This window comes from Zonotrichia leucophrys, chromosome 2 (genome assembly GCF_028769735.1).
Source record: "Zonotrichia leucophrys gambelii isolate GWCS_2022_RI chromosome 2, RI_Zleu_2.0, whole genome shotgun sequence".
Lineage (NCBI taxonomy): Eukaryota > Metazoa > Chordata > Aves > Passeriformes > Passerellidae > Zonotrichia > Zonotrichia leucophrys.
Genome location: NC_088171.1, coordinates 120133315 through 120152344, shown reverse-complemented (window position 1 = coordinate 120152344; position 19030 = coordinate 120133315). Strand labels below are relative to the sequence as shown.

Sequence of the window (19030 nt, the reverse complement as noted above, 5' to 3'; positions counted from 1 at the left end):
GGAGCATTACAGCATAGTATAAAACTATTTCAGCTTAGATTTTAGTTAATCATATATAGAACAACACATATTGACAAGCATTTTATCTAATTTTATAAAACACATGTAATGGTAGTTAAAACAAAGACTGGTTCATAAGAGACAATAGAGCTCTATTTATGTTAACTTTCTAAAGATATACATTAAATAACTTTGTTGTTATTTATAAGTTAATTTTATAGAGGTTTATTGTTATTTGTCACGTATGTTCTACTGTTTAGGAAACTTTTTTGCTGTATTTGCAATGCTAACAAAACTTCAGTTTGAGGCTTATACTTTTTTAACTATTTCTTAAAAACTTTCTAACTTTATGGATTCTAACACATGGCAGCTCTCTCTGAAGAGGAAACTCCATCTCCATCGCCCAGGTTCTGGCTGTTTTAGTTGGTAAGATAGGGTTACAGAAGAGTCTATCCACACCTTCTAAAAGTTAATTCTTCCTCATTTCTGCAAAATAGGGAATAGATTTTAGTTTCTGAATTCCAGAAGAATCCCTGAGCTCTTAGCTATCCCAGTCAGACTCTAAATACCTAGGGAGACAAGGGTTTGGAGGCACATCCTTCTGTTTTTAGTACTGTGTGCTAGGTACGGATGAGTGACTTTGATTTTAGCCTTTGAGATTTTTTAGATTGCTTCAGTATCATCTATCTAGCTCTCTACTTTCCAGAACACCCATCTCTGGATTTTAAATTCTGCTTCAATATCATCTGTCTAGCTCTCCACTTTTCAGAACACCCATGCCTGGATTTTAAATTCTGCTCTGGAGCACAGTTACCTACAAGACAAGAAAATGGCCTATAAAAATCTTTGAGGTATTGAGCAGGATTTTTAATTAAGACATAAAGGAGAACAGAAAGCAAACATGGTAGTAGGTGGTAGATTTCCAGAAATAAATTATGATGAGTGAGAAAGACATGGGTAACTCATTCTAAGAATAAACTGATAATGCTGCTGAGAAAAAAGATGTAATAGCCTGTAAGTGCAAACAAAATAAATACATATATTGTTTGTTTAGTATTATTTGCTTTGTTTAAAAAGGAGAGAAGAAGGTGCTAGTTTTGTCATTATGATACTGCTTTTGTTCCCCTTAATACAGAAGAATAAATTTTAAAGTTTGTAGTGGGAGATGAGTTTTAATATGTCCTCCAAAAGCTGATAGTGGACCTAGTGGGATTCCTACAGAACAGCATTAGTGTGAATACAGGAAGAATTGATTTATACATTGGTAGAGCTACTGGTGAAACTTTGGCTCCCACAAAAATTAAACTTCCTTATCTGAAGTCTGGCAGAGTAGGTAGGAGAGCTGTCAATAACAGTTTCTGTATGCTTTCTTGAGGAGGAGAGGGTTTTGGAGGATGGTGTCCACCATAAATGCTTACCTTCTTACTGCTTGGGAGGGAAGAGGAATGAGAATATGACAGTTGAGGGTTTGACAGTATTTGTGAATTGTTATTCTTGCTTTTCTCAAGAAAAATGGCTGATTTACATTTCTCAGGTATTACTTGGGAAGCATGAGAAATGATGGGATTCCCCAGCCTAATTGTTTTTCTGAACTTTAGAAGATCAACTCACCATCTGAGTCTGGATCAGAGATCAGATCTTGGGAATGTACAGCTTTCATCATGCTGATGATTTTTTCTCACTTTGGTCAGTGAAAAATTTAGTCATAGAAACAGCTGCAAGGACAGTTTCAGCTCTCCACTGACAAAGCTTCTGTTTAAATGTTGTCAGGTTCCTTAATAGTATCTTGCACCTTCCTTGGAGCTGTTTTTTGTGACACTTCTGAAATTGCATAGTTTCAAGGAAGCACTTAGCTCCTCATCTGTGAATGTATATTGCTACTCCTGTGCTTGGATAAATTCAGATGTGTGTGTCTGCTGGGGCTAGGAGTCAGTGAGGACAGAGAGCTGTAGGGGAGCAGCTGGGGTCAGGGTCAGGATGTCAGCAGCAGGGTGTCAGACCATGCTGGACCCTGCAGTCGATGTCTCGTGCTCCGCAGGGCGGCTGGCGCTGGCGTGGCTCTGCCAGGGCCCTGCTGCTGCCACTGGGGGTTCTGCAGCAAGGACAGAATGGTGGAGCTTGTGGTGGTGCATCTTCCCTTGGAGAGTTGTGTCTGCTCTGCCACAGAACCTTCTGGCTCTGCTTACAGTGGGATCTTCTCAAAATAATAGCAGTGTGTATGTAGATATGCATATGCATGTATAGACGCAGTAGAGAAAAAGATAATCCAGGTGTCTTTCAAATACTGTCTGGTACCATTCATGTCAAAGACCAGATGGAAGCTGTATGTTACAGGCATGATACAGTCTTTCTAATGAAACTTGAACAGTATCTAGAAGAAAGGAAATGACTCCACACTCTGCTCAAACTGGTTAAAAAAATACTGAGATCAGCTCAGTTGGTGAGAGTGTGGGGTTAGTAACACCAAGGATGTGGGTTTGGGCCCAGTATGGCCCAAAGTTAAGAGTTGGACTCAGTGATCTGTGTGGGTCCCTTCCAACTCAGAATATTCTGTGAAAAAATGCTTTCAGTAAAAAGGAATTTTTATTTTCTTTTAATTTAGGGAGATGTTAGGTGGTGGTCAGTTCTGAATCTAGGATGGCTCCATCTCATTGTTTGCTTGCTCAGGTTTCAGTGAGTAGCCTTTCTCAGCATCAGCTGCTCACACCTTAGTCTTTGGCCTGTTTCTGCCAATACATGAAATATCTGCACTCAGTTGGCTCATTGGAAAAACCAAGATTTCCAATGTGAACATCTGATTACCCCCACACAGGCTGTCAGCTAGATTTAAAAAAATGTCAAAAAGAAAAAGGGAAGAGGACTGTGTCTTTAACCCCTAGCAATTCCCTTATTAGATTCAGTGCATGGCTGACCAGGCCAGCAGAGTGAAAGGAGCTGGTGCGACAGAAGTGAAGGGCTTGAAGGAGGTGGTGAACTCCATTGTTTTGATACCTGATTTCCACTTTATGCCAAAATGAAGTGGTCGTACAATTACAGGCTCCAGCTATTATTTTAGTATGGTATGAATCACCTTTTGGACACACTCACCTTCTTTAGGCTCCTCATGCTTATTTTTCTGCTAATCCCAAACACTACAGGAGCTCTCTGAAATGTCTAGCAACACCTCTCTGCCATCATCCTCACAAAACTGGCAGCAACTAGGCAGATGCTGAGCTGGGACTGCTCCATCTTCTATGAATTTTTGATCATTTACATCATCTCCCTATGTCCTTTGGTGATTTCTGCCTCCAGAATATTGGTTCTTGGTGAGAAATGTGTAATCTGAGTTTCATGTGCTTCTACACAGCATAGGGAAGAGCAGGGCAGGATTTCCACAGGCTGTTTGTTGCACAAATTACAAGCTTTTGTTATTTTACTACATTAGCTTGACAAGTTATTCTCCTTGTGAGGTAGATTATATGTACAAAATATTTATCAGTTCCTCAGCAATTTCTAATGTTGGCAGATGTTCTGTTTCTACAGCTTTGTACTTTTGTGGGCATTATCTTCTGATTTTTAACTAAAGCTGCATGTGCTACCTTTTCATGTAGCTGGGATACATGTTTTGTTTCATGTATTTCAGTTCTGTTGTGTTTTTCTTGTTGTATGACACTATGGCTTTTCTTTTGTCTTTCAGCATTCAACCTTGCAAATTTGCCACGAAAATTCAGCAACTCAGGAACAAAATATACTTATCAGTTCTTATGTAACTGGTAACAATCAGATTGTGATGCTTTACTTGCTCACCACAAATTTTCTTCTCAAGGAGTTCTGGTGTAGCATTTTGTTGGGTCCTGAACACAGTATTTTTATTGGTGCCTTTCAAACAAGCTCTATTTTGAATGATAGGTTGGCCAAGTTGAGCTAAAATCTTAGTTGAGCATGGAATGAGAAACTTGTAAATATGAACTGAGAACTCAATACTTTTCCGCCATAACTCTTTCTTGCACTTTCTTCCTTTTAGTTGCTGATATGTGTTCAAGATGAGTGGGATGGGAGAAAATACCTCTGACCCATCCAGAGCAGAGTCGAGAAAGCGCAAGGATCCCGATCAAGTTGGACCCAGGTAAGACCATTTATTTCTGGAAATATTGAGAGAATGGGTTGAAAAAATGTTACATGTGCTTCTGTTTTTCGGTTAGAAGATGACAAACAACATTCTTGCAAAGACAATTCAGTGCCAAACTATTTTATTGCAGTAATTCTGTGTTGTTGAGGGTTTGGGGTGGGGATGAGAACTATTCTCTTTTATTGATGTTTGTTTGTTTATTTTTGAATCCAACTTTGTGCCAAAATGCAGAATTTTGGTGACAATTTAGGAGAGATATAAAAATGGTTTTTGGCATTTACTGCAAGAAGTCTTCAGTCACTCATTTTATCAATCTGAGATATTTTTTACCACCTCTGTTGTACATTATAATCTAGGTCTTGAAAAATATTTTCCAGCTTTACAGCTCCCAGCACAAATGCATTTTAAAGCATAACCACTCATTCATCTTTTCTTAAGACTGCCATAAATTCACAAGGAGGCAGGGAGTATGGATTGCTCAGTGTAACTATTTAAGCTGTTTTATTTTCTCATACACAATCACTGTATAATACTCTTTGGATTCTCAATGCCATGTGGGAGGGATACTTGTAAATATTCAAATCCTGACCCCCCCCTTCTCCCCCCCAAATAATCTTGTGTTTTCAATTTCTAATCCCAATCCTCTTTTGAAACAAAAACATGACTGCTGGAAAAAAATAAGTAACATCTTTTCTAATGCTCCTTTCCTTGTTCCAGAGGAAGCCTTTCTGTGTGAGAAACTCCTAAGTTATATATTGGTAGTGAGAGAGGTGTTTTTGTTAAACTACTGTCAAACCTTTTAAAATCACCTCTGAGCTGGCCAGAAGACAAGTAAACTGACATTAAAGACACAATTTTTATAAACTCCTCTTTCAGCCCTAAAAGAAGCACTGAGAAACGCAATCGTGAGCAAGAGAATAAATACATTGAAGAACTTGCAGAGCTGATTTTTGCAAATTTTAATGATATTGACAACTTTAACTTTAAACCTGACAAATGTGCAATCTTGAAAGAAACTGTGAAGCAAATTCGTCAGATAAAAGAACAAGGTAAGAAGGCTAATTAATTGACCTGGAATATTTTGTCTTGATTGTTATTTTATTTTTGGCTAACCTGATAGTCTCTTCAGTTTTTTTTTTTTAGCAAACTCCCATGTTTTTCAGTAATCAGTAATGAATAATGCCGTAAAGTCATGTGAATAGAGTGTGTTAAGTATCATATTCAGTATTTTTAAAATAAGCTTCGCTGAAAATTGTTTAGAGAGAGACTAAATCGATCAGTGTGATGTGTGTGTCTAATGGAATTGAAATCACTTGTGCTTTCACAAAAGTTAAACTAGCAGATGGCATTGGGAAAAAAAACCCACATACTTTTACATGGATGAGTAAGAATCCTTGCAAAAGAGAAGTGTCCAGGAGAGTGGGGTATGCAAGAGTTCTGCATACTCGTTTTGCTTTCTTTTGTTGGTATGAATAGATATTGTGGACTAAATTATCTGCGTCCTTTAAATGATGACATCATATCCTCAACTACAATAGATTTGAAACTATTCTAATCTCTAGATAGGGTCCTGTTATAAATGTAAACCACAGAACGTGACAGTTTTCTTCCTGTTCTTTGTCTAGAAGATTAGTTTTGTATTTCTTTTCTTTTGATATATTTCCTATTCAAAGAGAAAACCCAAATCTTTTAGAAACTTTAAATTTTTTGGAAGTGGGTTTTGTGGCACAGGTCTGTCTAGGCAGGCACACTGCAGGTGTTTGGGGCAGATTCAAATTCTTAAAGTGGGTGCATGTAATTTTTCTTTTAATGTAGAAGATTTATATCTCTTTGTAAACTGTGTTTAGAGTGATTCCTTTGATTTTCAAACAATTTAAACATCTTTCACTTTTTCGCTTTTCTGTGGGAAAATAATTTTTCCTTTTCCATACTGTGTGTGTAAAATTATAAAAGTGGAGACCATGTGTTTCATAATTTAGATATGTATTTATCTAAATACAGAACTATATAAGTAGATCTACAGCTTTAGACTTCAGTCTGTTCAAAGCTAAATGGAAAGTGGAAGGAGTCAGATTGTGTCAGTTGCCTCCAAAGTTCTGACTGATTAATCTATTTCTCAGCTTGTTCTCTTTTTTGCTGTTAGGTTGCTATGATTTTTTAAGTGGACATTCTAGTGATGTTGCCATGCCCCTTATTAGAAGTATACTTATTAACCTGACACAATGTCCATCATTGTTTTGCACCTTACTGGCTTTTGAAATATTCTTTTTCCCTTATTTTCTTCATCCTTTTCTCAAATTGATTTTTTTTTCTGTCACCAAGCAACACATACTCCTTATCTTTACCTGAGAAAAGGAAAAGGACAAAAAAAATTGTGTTTTCCTGGGAAGTGGATGCACAAAGGAAAATCTGCTAGTCCACTTTGGTAATTCTGTAAGCAGTTCTAGAAAATGTAGTCTGAAAATCTGGCTCTAACTCAGGGTAACTTTGTCAAATCCGGGGTTTTATTCTTTAGGACCAATATCACAACAATAGTTTTCATGAAATATGCACACTCACCAGACCAGGTTATATGTAAACTATTGAAGTCATCAAGGGCCAGAATTGTGGCCTTGATGAACGTGCAGTTAGTTTTTTAAGGTCATAAAATCTTATTGCGAAAACAACTGAATATACAGTCCTAAAGACAGACTAAACTGCTGTGAGCACTGTTTATTTCAACAAGTAGAAGTAGTTTGCAGCCCTTGAGCAATAAAGACACTAAATTGCTCTTTTTGATGTTGATTTGTTACACAAGGTTCTTCAGCTGAGGACAATTAAATGTTCTGGTAACTGGGTATCCACATAAAACTCACAGCTGGTACAGACTGACTTTAAGCCTCTAAGGGGCACTGCAAAACACTGAGACCTTCAAGGTGGTCATTAGTAGCATCTCAGAAGATCAGAATATTTGAAATTATTCCTTTGAGCTGATAAAGGTTTGATACCTATTCCTACATAGAAGCTACTTTTCCTTTTAAGAAAAATTCAACTGAGAGCATACTCTGAAATGCAGTATTATTTTGGAGCAGGCATTTCTTTAAGAAAAATGTCTCACATATACTAAGTGTCCAGGTTGCACAAACAGTACAGTCTACATGTACTTCTGTTCAGTGCCACAAAAAATCTGACATAAACAATGCAAACAGGTTGCAGACCTCGTGAGGCTATTACTATTGCTCTCTCATGTTTTATAGGTAATTTATCACCTCACATTGGGAATCTTGCAGTTGGATATGCTCATCATTTAAATGTATTAACTTTTAGGTTGTTCCAAATCTTTCTGATTGGTCTTCCACTGTAAAGACCTGTTAGAACACCTTGGCAACAGTCAAAAACTTGCATTATCTCTTTTTCAAACAAAAGTCATTAAAATAATGCTATACTTGCATGAAGTGCCACAAGAGTCTGGTTAAAAATAATGTTTTATTGCAGTTGTTTTGTTGACTTTTAGTGTTATGCAGAATACTTGTGACAAAACGAAATGTATGTCCTGAGACTCTTCAGTGACTCTGCGCTGACGTGGACAAATTAAGATGGCCTAGTGGTCATACAGTGGGTCTGCTCCTGCATTTCTTCCAAAGCAGATTAGATTAAATTAGTGAGAACTTAATTTACAGTTTTATTATTTAGAAATTTTAGTAAAGAGGTTGTTTCTTTGAAATAAATACTAAAAATTCTAATTGCACCTGAAGGTCTAATTATTTACAAAAGCACAGTCAGTTATAAATACCTTGAAAAGCCACTGAAAGCAACAAGTTTTATAACTTCTACTGAGCTTTGTCAAGGAAACTTTATTCTAGGTTCTAGGAATGAGAACAAGGAAGGATGAAATGCAGATTGATATTTGTTTCCCATGTCAAGCTAGCTGGGCTGGTAGCTGAAAAAAATAATGGATCTTTTGCTTTAATAATACTATATAATTTAGTATAATGTTATCCTGATCTATTTTATATGCAAATATATACTTGGAATACTTTATCTGTTATCTTTCTATCATTTCTCACAGTATATACTTCAAAGATTCCTAAGTTGTGGTATGTTAGAGATTCTGTTTATTACAATTTGAAGGCAAGTTATAAATGCCTGTGTAAAGCTAAATTCATTAAAAGAATTCAAGATATTTGGAAGATGTAACCATTGCATGGAGTTTTAATCTGGGTTTTGAAATGGTTTTAGTACTTAGGAAAGTGATGACAAATTCTTTTTCGAAAGCCTAATTTTCTACTGAGTATGACTTTTATCATACTATATTACAGTGATTGGATGGAGATTTTGTGAATGTCGAGAGGAGATGAAAAATTGTGATTATAGCATGAAGATGAAACAGAAGTTGTATTCATGTAAATCTTAAGTGGATATCTCTATTGGGGATTTGAGCCTTGTATTTCAAGCACTTTGGAAAACATTCATTCAGTTTTTTATTTATAACATGAAAGTAATTTGGAACAGTTGTGTTACATGGTGGTTTAGGTGTAAGCTCTCCTGTTGTTTGCAGTCCATGTTAAGGTTCTTGAAAAGGGTAATGGTCATGTATGTTACAGATGTGTTCATAATGTGTACAGCAAGTAAGTTCTGATTTGCACATGCTTAAAAAGCTTGTGTTAGACAAGTGTAAAGACCATTGGGAATAAACATTCCTTTATATCTCGGATGTCCAAGGAGCTATAAAGCCATTTGATTGTACTTAAGAAATATGCTTGGTAAAATAGTATCGGATTGATTTTAGGATCATATCTTATTTTAAGAAGCAACTTCAGCATTTAAGATACTAATTTCTGTCATATAAGTACTGCTTAAAATGTTTTCTCATATCTGAAGACAACAGAATTCTGACAGTAAATAAAAGTAATCTGAATTTTCTTCTTCCTTAGTTGACAATCAGTTGAACTGTTTCACATCAATCTTATTTGATTTTATTCCAACAATAGTCCTTTTCCTTCACTCTTGTCACCAGTCTGACTCCCCTCATCATGGTAATGGGGGTTTTGTCATTATTTTTTGATTGCTTTCTCTCTGTTTATTTCAGGATTTTGTGGAGTTGTTTTGTTTTTTTCTGGTTTTTTTGTTTGTTTTTTTTATTCTTCTTTTGGATATAAAGCAGGTTATAAAAATTAAACCCTTGCCCTTAGTTTGCAGCTCCTTTTATCTATCATGCTGGCCCTAGTCTCAGCAGGTAAATAACTCATCTTTTAAAACAGAGACTGTCTATCATATTTCACTGTTTGAACAACTCCTGCTTTTTAAAAAACTTTTAAATTTACTTTTCTACATTATCTAGTTGTTCTTTAGCCTCCTGTGTGAATATCAGCAATGCAGTAGGTGCAGAGGATACTGAAGATCACCTTAAGCTTCTTCAGCAGTTTCTGCAGCTAAGTCTCCTCTGACCTCTTTGGTTGGAGTGCTGAGGAATGTGTCCTGACAAAAGTGCAGGATATGGGGTTGTTTGGTTTTTTCCCAAGTCCCCTGAGTTCCTTTTATTAAACTCCAGGTCTCTCTCTCTTATTTCTCCCCTCCTATTCTCCAACCCCTTCTGTCTTCTGTAGCAATTTTTTACTGTGGCATCCACCTGTCTTATTTAGATTCACATACAGTGGAATATAATCTACTATGGTAAAGTATCCTCAAATATGATTTTATGCCAGTTTCATTTTCCCACAGAGTCCAGTTTTCATGTGTCACTAGTTTCTGAAGAGGTTTTGTGTTCTGTAGATCAGCTTTTCAGTGGTTCAGGGAAGGGATATTGGGTGGCAATTACCTGTCTAGCTGTTAATGTACACTTCTGAGATGTGAAACAGACCTTGTTTTCAGAATAGCCTTAAAAGACAGACCTTGGACAGAATGAATCACCATGTGAAAGCAAAATAGTGTTGGGAGAGGAAGAAGCGCTTGATGAAGAGAGACACGCATGGAAACCTGTATGAACTTTGAAAGAAGGCTTGTTGTTAATCATATTTATATTCTTTTTCTGGCTTCACATTTGATAGCAAAACCAGTTTTTGCTTCCCTGTAGCAATACTGTGTAATCACAGGGGCACTCCAGCAGGTAGTGCATTGTTGCCTCCAGCACCAGTATGCAAGTAAAATCACTTGCTAAAAGAAAGCAGCATGGTCTTAACACTCTAATAAGGTGTTGCTTTGGCTGCTGCTACTTTGAATTTATCAGATCTGAATTTAGATTCATATTTCACAAGGTATTTAAGCAACTGCCTAAATTTAAGCAGATGAGTAATCCCTGTTAAGTCAGTGGAACTACTTAAAGGTTCAAAGTTATGTGCATAAATATCTGGTAAAATCAGGATATTAAGGCAAGGGAACATATGCAGACTTGTGTTTTGTTTGTTGGTTTTTGTTTTGCAAATATTTTACTGAGTCAATTTTACTGTAATTATGTTTTATATTAATCATATTTGAGATGAGTTATTCAAATTTTATGCCAATTTTTGAATCTTCTTCTTTTTGAAGGAATTCTACATGGCTATCACTGTGTGGATATCCTATATTTTCAGTCTGATAGGATTTTAAGACTAAATTAAGAGTCACAGAAATTTGTGCTTGAAGTCAAGGAATTTGTGCTGAGCATTTACAAAAAAAAAACAGCCCAAAACCACAACTATTACTGAATTTGCTTTGTTGTCTCCCCTGCCTACAGCTGAGAGTGATACATTGAAAATATCTTTATTCTTCCTGTGTACATTGTAAGGCTTTCTGGCTAAATATGTAGTTTATGTTGACTTTACTAGTTGCATGACTCCAGAAAACTACTAATTCACTGAAGAATTTTAAGTGGTTTTAAAATGGAGACCATCAGTTTCTTTTCTGTATCTGATGAAAAGCAGTCATTGGCCAGCAACCCATCAAGTGGGAGGCTTCCTGGTGTTTGCTTGTTTTATTGGAGTTGTGTATCATGCAGAATATTTAGCTTAAACCTTATCTACACATAAGTTAAGGCAGTTTAGTGATATTAATATTCTTCTGTGGAGGCAGTGTTATAATGTAATTAATATTACTAACTGAATAAGAAGCTGAAGACGCTTTATGACATATAACTGTGTCCACATTGGGATCAAACAATTAAGAGAGGGGGATTGTTCAGCATGGAGTGGAGAAGGCTCTGGGGAGGCCTTATTGCAGCCTCTCAATATGTAAAGGAGGCTTAACAAGAAAGGCAGAGAGAGACTTCTTACTGAGACCTGTAGTGCCAGAACAAGAGGCAGTGGTTTTGAGTGGGAAGATTTGACTTCTTCATTATGGAAGAAGTTCTTTATTGTTAGAGCAGAGTGGGTTGACCAGAGAAGTTGTGGATACACCATCCCTGGAGGTGTTCAGAGCCGGATGGGATGGGGCTTTGAGCAGCTTGGTCTGGTGAAAGATGTTCCTGCCCATGGCAGGAGGGGTGACTAAGTGATCTTTAAATCTCTCTTCCCAGCTGAGCTAGTCTGTGATTCTATGATTCTCTTTCTTCAAGAAGACAAATTAAAATGATCAAAATTGCAGGCTGCAAACTAACCTGTGGATAAGTCAGCTGTTGAAAAGCCCTGGTTTCACCATGCCTGCCCTCCTCCTGATCATGAGTTTCCATTTCCTCCCTACCATGACAGTAGCATTTCTGCAGCTGTGTGGTGAGCCTGAGCAGTGGTTTTGAGGTGGCCTGAGTATTGTAGAGGTTGTAGAGGATCTCTCTCACCCTGGGTCCCTGGTGGGGCCCCATTCCACACAGGTCCAAGTGTGCCAGCCATGACTGAGCTAAGGGCCAATGGCCACAGCTGTCCTGGTGGTGTTGGGCATTGCAGGGTGTCACATCATGGCTGTCACCTAACAAGACATTCCTCCTGACCATGGGCTTCAGCTTAGTCAGTGATGGATGACTTCCATGCCAGAGAGAATTTGCTTGAAATTTTAGACTGAAAATCTAAACTTTGACTTCAAATTATGGGTCAAAGTTAAAAAGAAACTAGATGTTACTCTTAGCTGTTGAGGTGCTGGTCTTTTTCAGGTAGAAACAGTCATTACTGGCAAGTGCTACAGGAAAACTTTCTTGTTTGTTTTGCATCCTACTTATATTTGCTTTTCTTTGGTCTTTGTGTTCTTTCATAAATTCTAAATGTCCAAGAGAAAAAAAATTAGTTCAAACTAGCAAAGTGTGGCTGTTTGTTTTGTATTATATAGCTGCAAAGATGATTGCAGTGTAAGAGGTTGTGATCTGTAACACCAGTGCTTGGAATGCTATAAAGGACTGAGCTGCTTCTCCTATATTTAACCTTCTTTGGGGGATATTGTCAAGTATTCCCTCTTTTTTCTTTACAGGAATATCTTCATTAACATTTTGGTTTAGTTACTTTAATATGTAGTGATCATATTATGGTCTATGTACTTCTGGGATTGTAGAAAAAATGTCTTGCATAAGAGAGATGGAGTCATCTCTCCTTGAAATTTTGGGTTTTGGAGGCTGCCTCCTTGGTAAGTGTATTGTTCTCAGACTGCATTTAAATTGTCACTGAGCAATTTAAACTTCAAAATTTTACATGTTCGTTCAGCGGGTTTTTTTGCAGTTTAACATGTAATTTTGTGAACTGTTAATACCATAAATTCATTCAGCATTTTTATTTGAGGGTAAAACAAAATGCAGAAATATAGACTGACATCCATCCCTGCACAATATGGACTAAGCTTTTGAGTCTAGTGTTTCTCACCAGCTGTTCTGTCTTTAGAGGTGTGATCAGAAACAAAGGCTGAGTTCAGGTGCTAAAAAATAAATGCTGAGTTTAGGTTTTAAAGAACAATTGTAGCCTTCTGATTTGAGTCCTAATGATAATGGTTTTAGTCCCTTGTTGCTGGATGGTTTGCAGTGTAAAATATGCTGACTGTAGAACACCAAATCTTGCTGTGTGCTTTAGATTATGAATGCAACGTCTTAATCTCAGCAGCACATAAAGCAAGTAAATGAAGGAGACTTCATGTTACCTTGGCTTTCTGTCTGCAGCTTAATTTATGGAATAGCAAATTAATTCACTGTGAATAGTGATGATACTTCAGTCAAAAAAAGATCATCTATTTAAGGAATCTAGCTTTTGTTACACAGCTTTTATCTTTTCTTTTTAAAGACTGCCGCTTGAAAAGCAATAATATAATATTTACTCACAATAGGGTGCAATGCCTTTCATACCATGTTTGAATCCTGAAAACCTGTGGATTCACAGCACATTGAAGAAGCATTGATCAAAGGCTTCTCTGTGTTCAAACTAGGACCAAGATAATTGCATCTGTTCTAAGTCATGCATTTTGTTATTGCTGTAAAGCATTCTGTGTATGGACAGTTAGTTGGAAATAGGGATCCTTGAATATGAAATCATCAAGAATATGTAAAACAATGTCAGCTATTACTGCTTCAGCTTTCAGTTTCTTTTATGAAAGCCCTCAGAGGACAACTGGGGGAAAATCACAGACTGAAGACTGAAGGGTGACATGTCAAGTGATCACTTGCTTGCTCTGTCATGAACACTGTTGAGCTCATGGTGAATGCCCTCAGACAAGGGACTAGAGAGTCAATACATACATGATTTCTGTTTCCTTCCATCATTATGGGATGTTGGCACATCTCTATGTATTTTACAAGATATCCCCTGCACACTTAACCACACACATACTCTCCTTTCCTTCTTTAACTTGCACAACATCAGAGGAGGGGAAAGGGGAGACAGAAGAGTACATAAATTTAAGTTCTGCTAAAGTAGACAACTCCATAAACCATAAATCCATTAAGCAGATATTCCATAACTGGAGGTGCTTCAGCTATGCCCATGTTATCTGAATAAGTATCCACATGCTTCTTTGGACCAAGCAGCCGTATCGTGCATCCCTTTACTGAGGCTCAGGTCATCTCAGAGCAGAAATGCATGTCCCTGCACCTTGCTTTGCTCACTGACATGAACCAGAATGGAGCTCCACAGTGTGCCTGCTACAGAGGACTCCAGCACACAAAGGCAGGATGCAGCCTCACAGCTGGAATTTGTGACTGACTCATACGGAAGGGGCAGATTGTTAATGGGAAGTTAGCTGAAATCGGGAGTGACTTAATGAAGGAATTGGTAGATTCTGTTAGCTCTCTCAAAGAAGTCTGAATGTTCTTCAAAATATTCAGTGGAAGTTCTTGTCATGATCCAGGAGTTGGTGTGAAATATTTTGGGATGTGTTACAGAGAGCTGGCTAGGCAGTTAGAATGGTCCCTTGTCATCTTAAGATATGTCATCCTGAAGAGCACTAGCCTTATACCAGTGCATTTTTTTCCTGAGGCACAATTTCCTAGAAAGACTTGGAACAACCTGCAATTCCCATGATTCTACTGAGGGAGATGACTTCCAGAGACAAATTAGGTGTGGGCCTATATTCAACACTGAAGAGGAAGTGTGTTTAAATATAGCATTTAATCTACTTGGAAATTTAAAAAAAAAAGAGGAAAAAATATCAAGGTTGTAATTTCCAAATATAGATTGGAAAACTCAGAGGGACCCTCATTTAGATTTTTCTTGGTTTGTTTATTTTGATGTTTGGTGGAAAAAACAGCAAGATATTTTGTGCCAATCACATAAAATTCTTCCTGTCTTGGTTCTTTTGTATAAAGCCTTTCACCGTCTTGGGTTGAAGGAAAGATTTAATGTTTGGGGCTTTTTTCTGTCTTTAGTTGTTTCTTCATATTCCCATTGACTCCTCTGAATGCAATGCTCCCTGTCATTAATTGTCAAAATTGGAGTTTTGTATTGGATGGATTTTCTTTATATTTTCAAATTTCCCCCCATTTTTCGAAGGGTTTTATTTTTATTTGCACTGTTTTCTCTTCTTTTCGGTAATTGTCCTGTGTTTTTCTGGTTTTTTTCATGCCTTCTCCAGTCCTGCTGTCTTTTGCCTTTGGTGTGGCTTTAGCCATAATTTTATGACCAGCAACACCACACCTGTGACAGTTTTATTCCATTCACTATCATCCCTCTGATAATGTTTTTACTCTTGGTTGCTGTGGTAAGAAATCATCAAATAGTTCAGGGAATGTGACAAAAGTTACTAATGAATTGCTGAGTGTTACACTGATGAAAATCAAGGATTATTGTGATTACTATTGAGCTTGAAAGTTGAGCCACCATCTGTCTATCTGCAAGAGACAGATGATTTTAAGTGAACATTGTAGTACAGATTGTCAGGCCATTGTAGTTAATGTTCAAAATATAATTATGTGTTTGCAGTTCGCAATCTAAAATGTAAATATGCCCAGTAAGCTTTTTTCCCACTACTTTTTTATATCAGTGATACAGGCAGAGGAGCCAGTCTGTAAAACCTTTATTAAATATAATTGAGGGAGGATATTGGCTTTCTCAGAGTCATTGTGAATTATGGTGGAAGAATACTCTTCCTTTCCCTGAGCTATGTGATGGTCATGGGCATTGCCACTTGTTCTTTCTTTGGAAGTCAGACAAGGAGCATATATCCTTTATCTCAACAGCTTAAATGCTTTCCAAAGAAAGGGGTATGGTTTCTTCTATTGTTTTTATGGGGATTTTTGTTGGGTTAGTTGGTTGGTTTATTTAATAAGGACTTTGGCCCCAGTATTCTTCAGTGTTTAGGCTGAGGTGAGCACATAATACTGTGGAAATAACAGCTGTTATGCCAAAGGTCTCACCTGTTGGTGTTCTAATGGGTAAAATGTAAAACGAGGAGCAGGCACCCATATTCCTTTTTGCAGGCAGATAAGTACATTGGAGACTGGAGGAAAATGTTCTGGATTATCACTGCTGATGTAATGCTCAGGCTTGGCTGCAGACCTGCATTACCGGCCTTCGTGCCAGGGAGGGACATGGCTGGAGGCAGACCATAATCTTCAGCAGTTCCTGGTTAAAGCTACATATGTTCAGCATTTTCAGGGTGATGATTTCCCATCAAGGGCCCCTCACTCCCAGCCTGTGCCATGTCAGGAGTTTGGGGCTGGGAAGAGCAGCCAGACTGCAGAGCTGGCTGGGCAGCACCTGCCGGCGCAGCATGGAGCATCCTCTGCTGAGCTCCTGGTTGTTCCTGGGGAACTCTTGGGGAACTGTTAAAACAGCTCCAAATTTCTTCTCAGAAGAGAACTGATAAAGCTCACTGAGAAAAGAGAGAAAACAATACCATTAGTGTTTAATCATTTTCCTGTTTATGGATTATACTGACATATTTCAGACTGGGTGCAGATCCCTGCTTCATGAATCTGAGTTAGTGAAACAGAAACGGGAGCGCCTAATTAATTAAGTTTTAAGTGTGGTTCAGTCTGTTGAAGGGAGCCCATTTGTATCTATCAGTGCTATTAGCAGGCATTTTAAAATGTCTGCTAATTAATATGTGACAGAATAAATTAATACAGTTGAGGTTAAAAGTGACTTTGTCTGGATGTAAATCATAGCAACAAGATAAGCCAAGATTTTCTAGGGGAATGAAAAAAGATCTCTTCATTTTAGAGAATATTTTAAGCAATGCAGGTTAATAATCTTACCTTTCTTCCAACAGCCACCCTGAAATAATGTACCTGAAGTAATGTAGCCACTGTTGAAATATATGAAATTTATCTTAAAACGCAGTTTTGTGAAGGATTTGGATTAAAAAATCCCTTTAAATAACTAACATGCAGAAATAAACAGTTTCTTCTAGGAAGGTTTTGGTTTTCCATCTGCTTTCCTTGCAGTAATAGGAAAGTTTCTGTTTCTAAATTGCCTTGAAATTTTGGCTGGGGCCTATGATGGTGGGTTAGACAAGTAAGGAGAGGGGCCCAAGCTTCTATTTCTGAACGCTGCGCTGTTATAGAAGAAAACTTTGCTTGTCCTTAATGATTTAGAGGTTTTTTGCAAAAGATTTATCTACCATAATCTGGACTATTAGAAACAGTAGGAGCCCTGTAATCCATGTTAACATGGACACATTAAATTAAAGCTGTTTCTGTTCTTTCTTAGCTGTCTTCAATTATCTGTGCTCCATTTTGGCCTACGTTTTATTATGGAAACTTCTTTCATAGGGAGCCCATGATCCATTATATTTCTTTTTTGTGGGCCACATTAGGTCTCTTGAAAACTTATGCAGTTGTCAGTGGCAATTTATAAAAGCAAGAAGATCTTTGCCTGTTTTTGTGGATGATCTGGTGTGTCACAAAGATTTATTATCAGCATCCTAAAATAAGACAGATATTTTGTAATCATGGCGATGTGGCACTCGAAGAAAGCAAGTCATCTGTTTCCTTTTAACAGCTGGTTGAGTACAGAAGAGTTAGGCTTCAAGAAATAGAGTCTGGCTAGATTAATACTCCTCTCTAGTATGTTATTTTGGCCTAAGTTTTGGAAACCCAAAAGTTTAATTAGCTTGGCAACTGCATCTGCAGATTCTAGTCTAAAGAGTGTTAACCCTTGTATCTTTATTTTCAAAATCTGGCCAGTGTTTTAACATGTTAGAGAACCAATTAGAGAGCTGTTAACATTTGTAAAATCAATATATTCTTTCTGAGACCATGGTGGAGCCCTGTTTGGAATAAAATTATCAGATTCTGCCATGTTTCTTGTCTTTGAAAACATTAGCTCAGCCAAAATGTTAAAGAACACTGGACTCCCACCATTTAGACATTCATATCAATACTGTTTTGAGAGATGAATTATCAAAATAAGATGGGGTTATTCATTTGGTGAATATCTAACACTTATAAAATTGCAAATGCCAAGAAATACAGTAAATTTTTCTGTCCTAATTCAGCACATACCAAAGAAAATAATTACTTTGTTAAACTAAGTGATGCCAAATACTTGTATCTAGTATTTCGGTGCAGAGGTCAGTTAGCTTGGCTCTTTCTTTTGAAATGCAGCCATATTAATGTAACAGATTTTAAGTCAGTGCTGATGGCTGTGCAGCATTTGTTATCATGCACAGCTGAGTAGTTTACGTGAGTGTTTTGAAATCATGTAAATAGCAACAGATGCAAAACCGTTTCCTGGATGTGTTTGTGTATACAGCTACAGATACATATATTTGAATCTGCTTATCTGATTCTAGCACAGAATAATAAGTGACTGATTAAATTCAGGGTATTTTGGGGTAAGGTACTGACAGCCAATGTGCTTAATCTAACACATGTACTCCTTTATTGTTTGAGTACTGTATTTTAGGCATTTATTAAATACTGTGAATGACACTGTAATCAATCAGATATCTGTGATTATACTGGTTACTAGACATTCTTAGGAAATGTAAATGCAAAAAGAGAACCCCAAACCCCTGTATTTAAAAATGCATTTTAAAACCATTGAAAATTAGAAATTCTCAGCATCATCCTGGATTTTGGCCTTTTGATAAGGACATTTCCTGGGCAGGGCACGTTTGATGACTAATTTATTTAGATATTTCCCTAATCAGTCTGTATACACTATAAAGACAGTGTTGGTGGTCTTCTGGGGGAAAAGATGATCTCTTTAAAACACAGGAATACATGTACCTTTAATTTTTCTGTTTGTAAGTTAAGCACAACCTTTCATTTCATATAAAAGCATATGTTGAACATACTAAAATATTTTAATAATAAGATAGGTCTAAAAATTTTGCAGGAGTAAAACTATATCCAGTTATATTTCTTTCCATCTTTTTGAAAACTTTGTGGAAAAGGTTAATGTTGCAGCATGTCCAGGGATTCAACAGGTGATAGTCATGATGGAGGCTTAATTCCATGTTCTGGAGATGAAAAATAACTTTCCACTCGCAATGTGGTAGTTTGACACATCACCACAAGCTTAAATGAGACATGGGGTGAGGGACAGTTTCTGGATTCAGGGTTCCTTTCAGTCTTAAGAAAGGATTTCACATAAAGGGTAATACAGCAATTGTCCTCCTGTG

At 37.2% G+C, this 19030-nt stretch overlaps 1 protein-coding gene across 4 annotated transcripts in view; it reads left to right on the top strand.

The window, feature by feature from the left end:
- The window catches only part of NCOA2 (nuclear receptor coactivator 2), a 188808-nt gene that overhangs the window by 110280 nt on the left and 59498 nt on the right, over positions 1 to 19030 (top strand). For all 4 annotated transcript variants that reach the window (XM_064706216.1, XM_064706215.1, XM_064706217.1 and 1 more), the window contains 2 exons: positions 4004 to 4105; positions 4985 to 5157. In XM_064706216.1, coding sequence (XP_064562286.1) covers positions 4023 to 4105; positions 4985 to 5157 — 256 coding nt within the window. In that variant the 5' untranslated portion in view covers positions 4004 to 4022. The remainder of the gene's footprint in view (positions 1 to 4003; positions 4106 to 4984; positions 5158 to 19030) is intronic.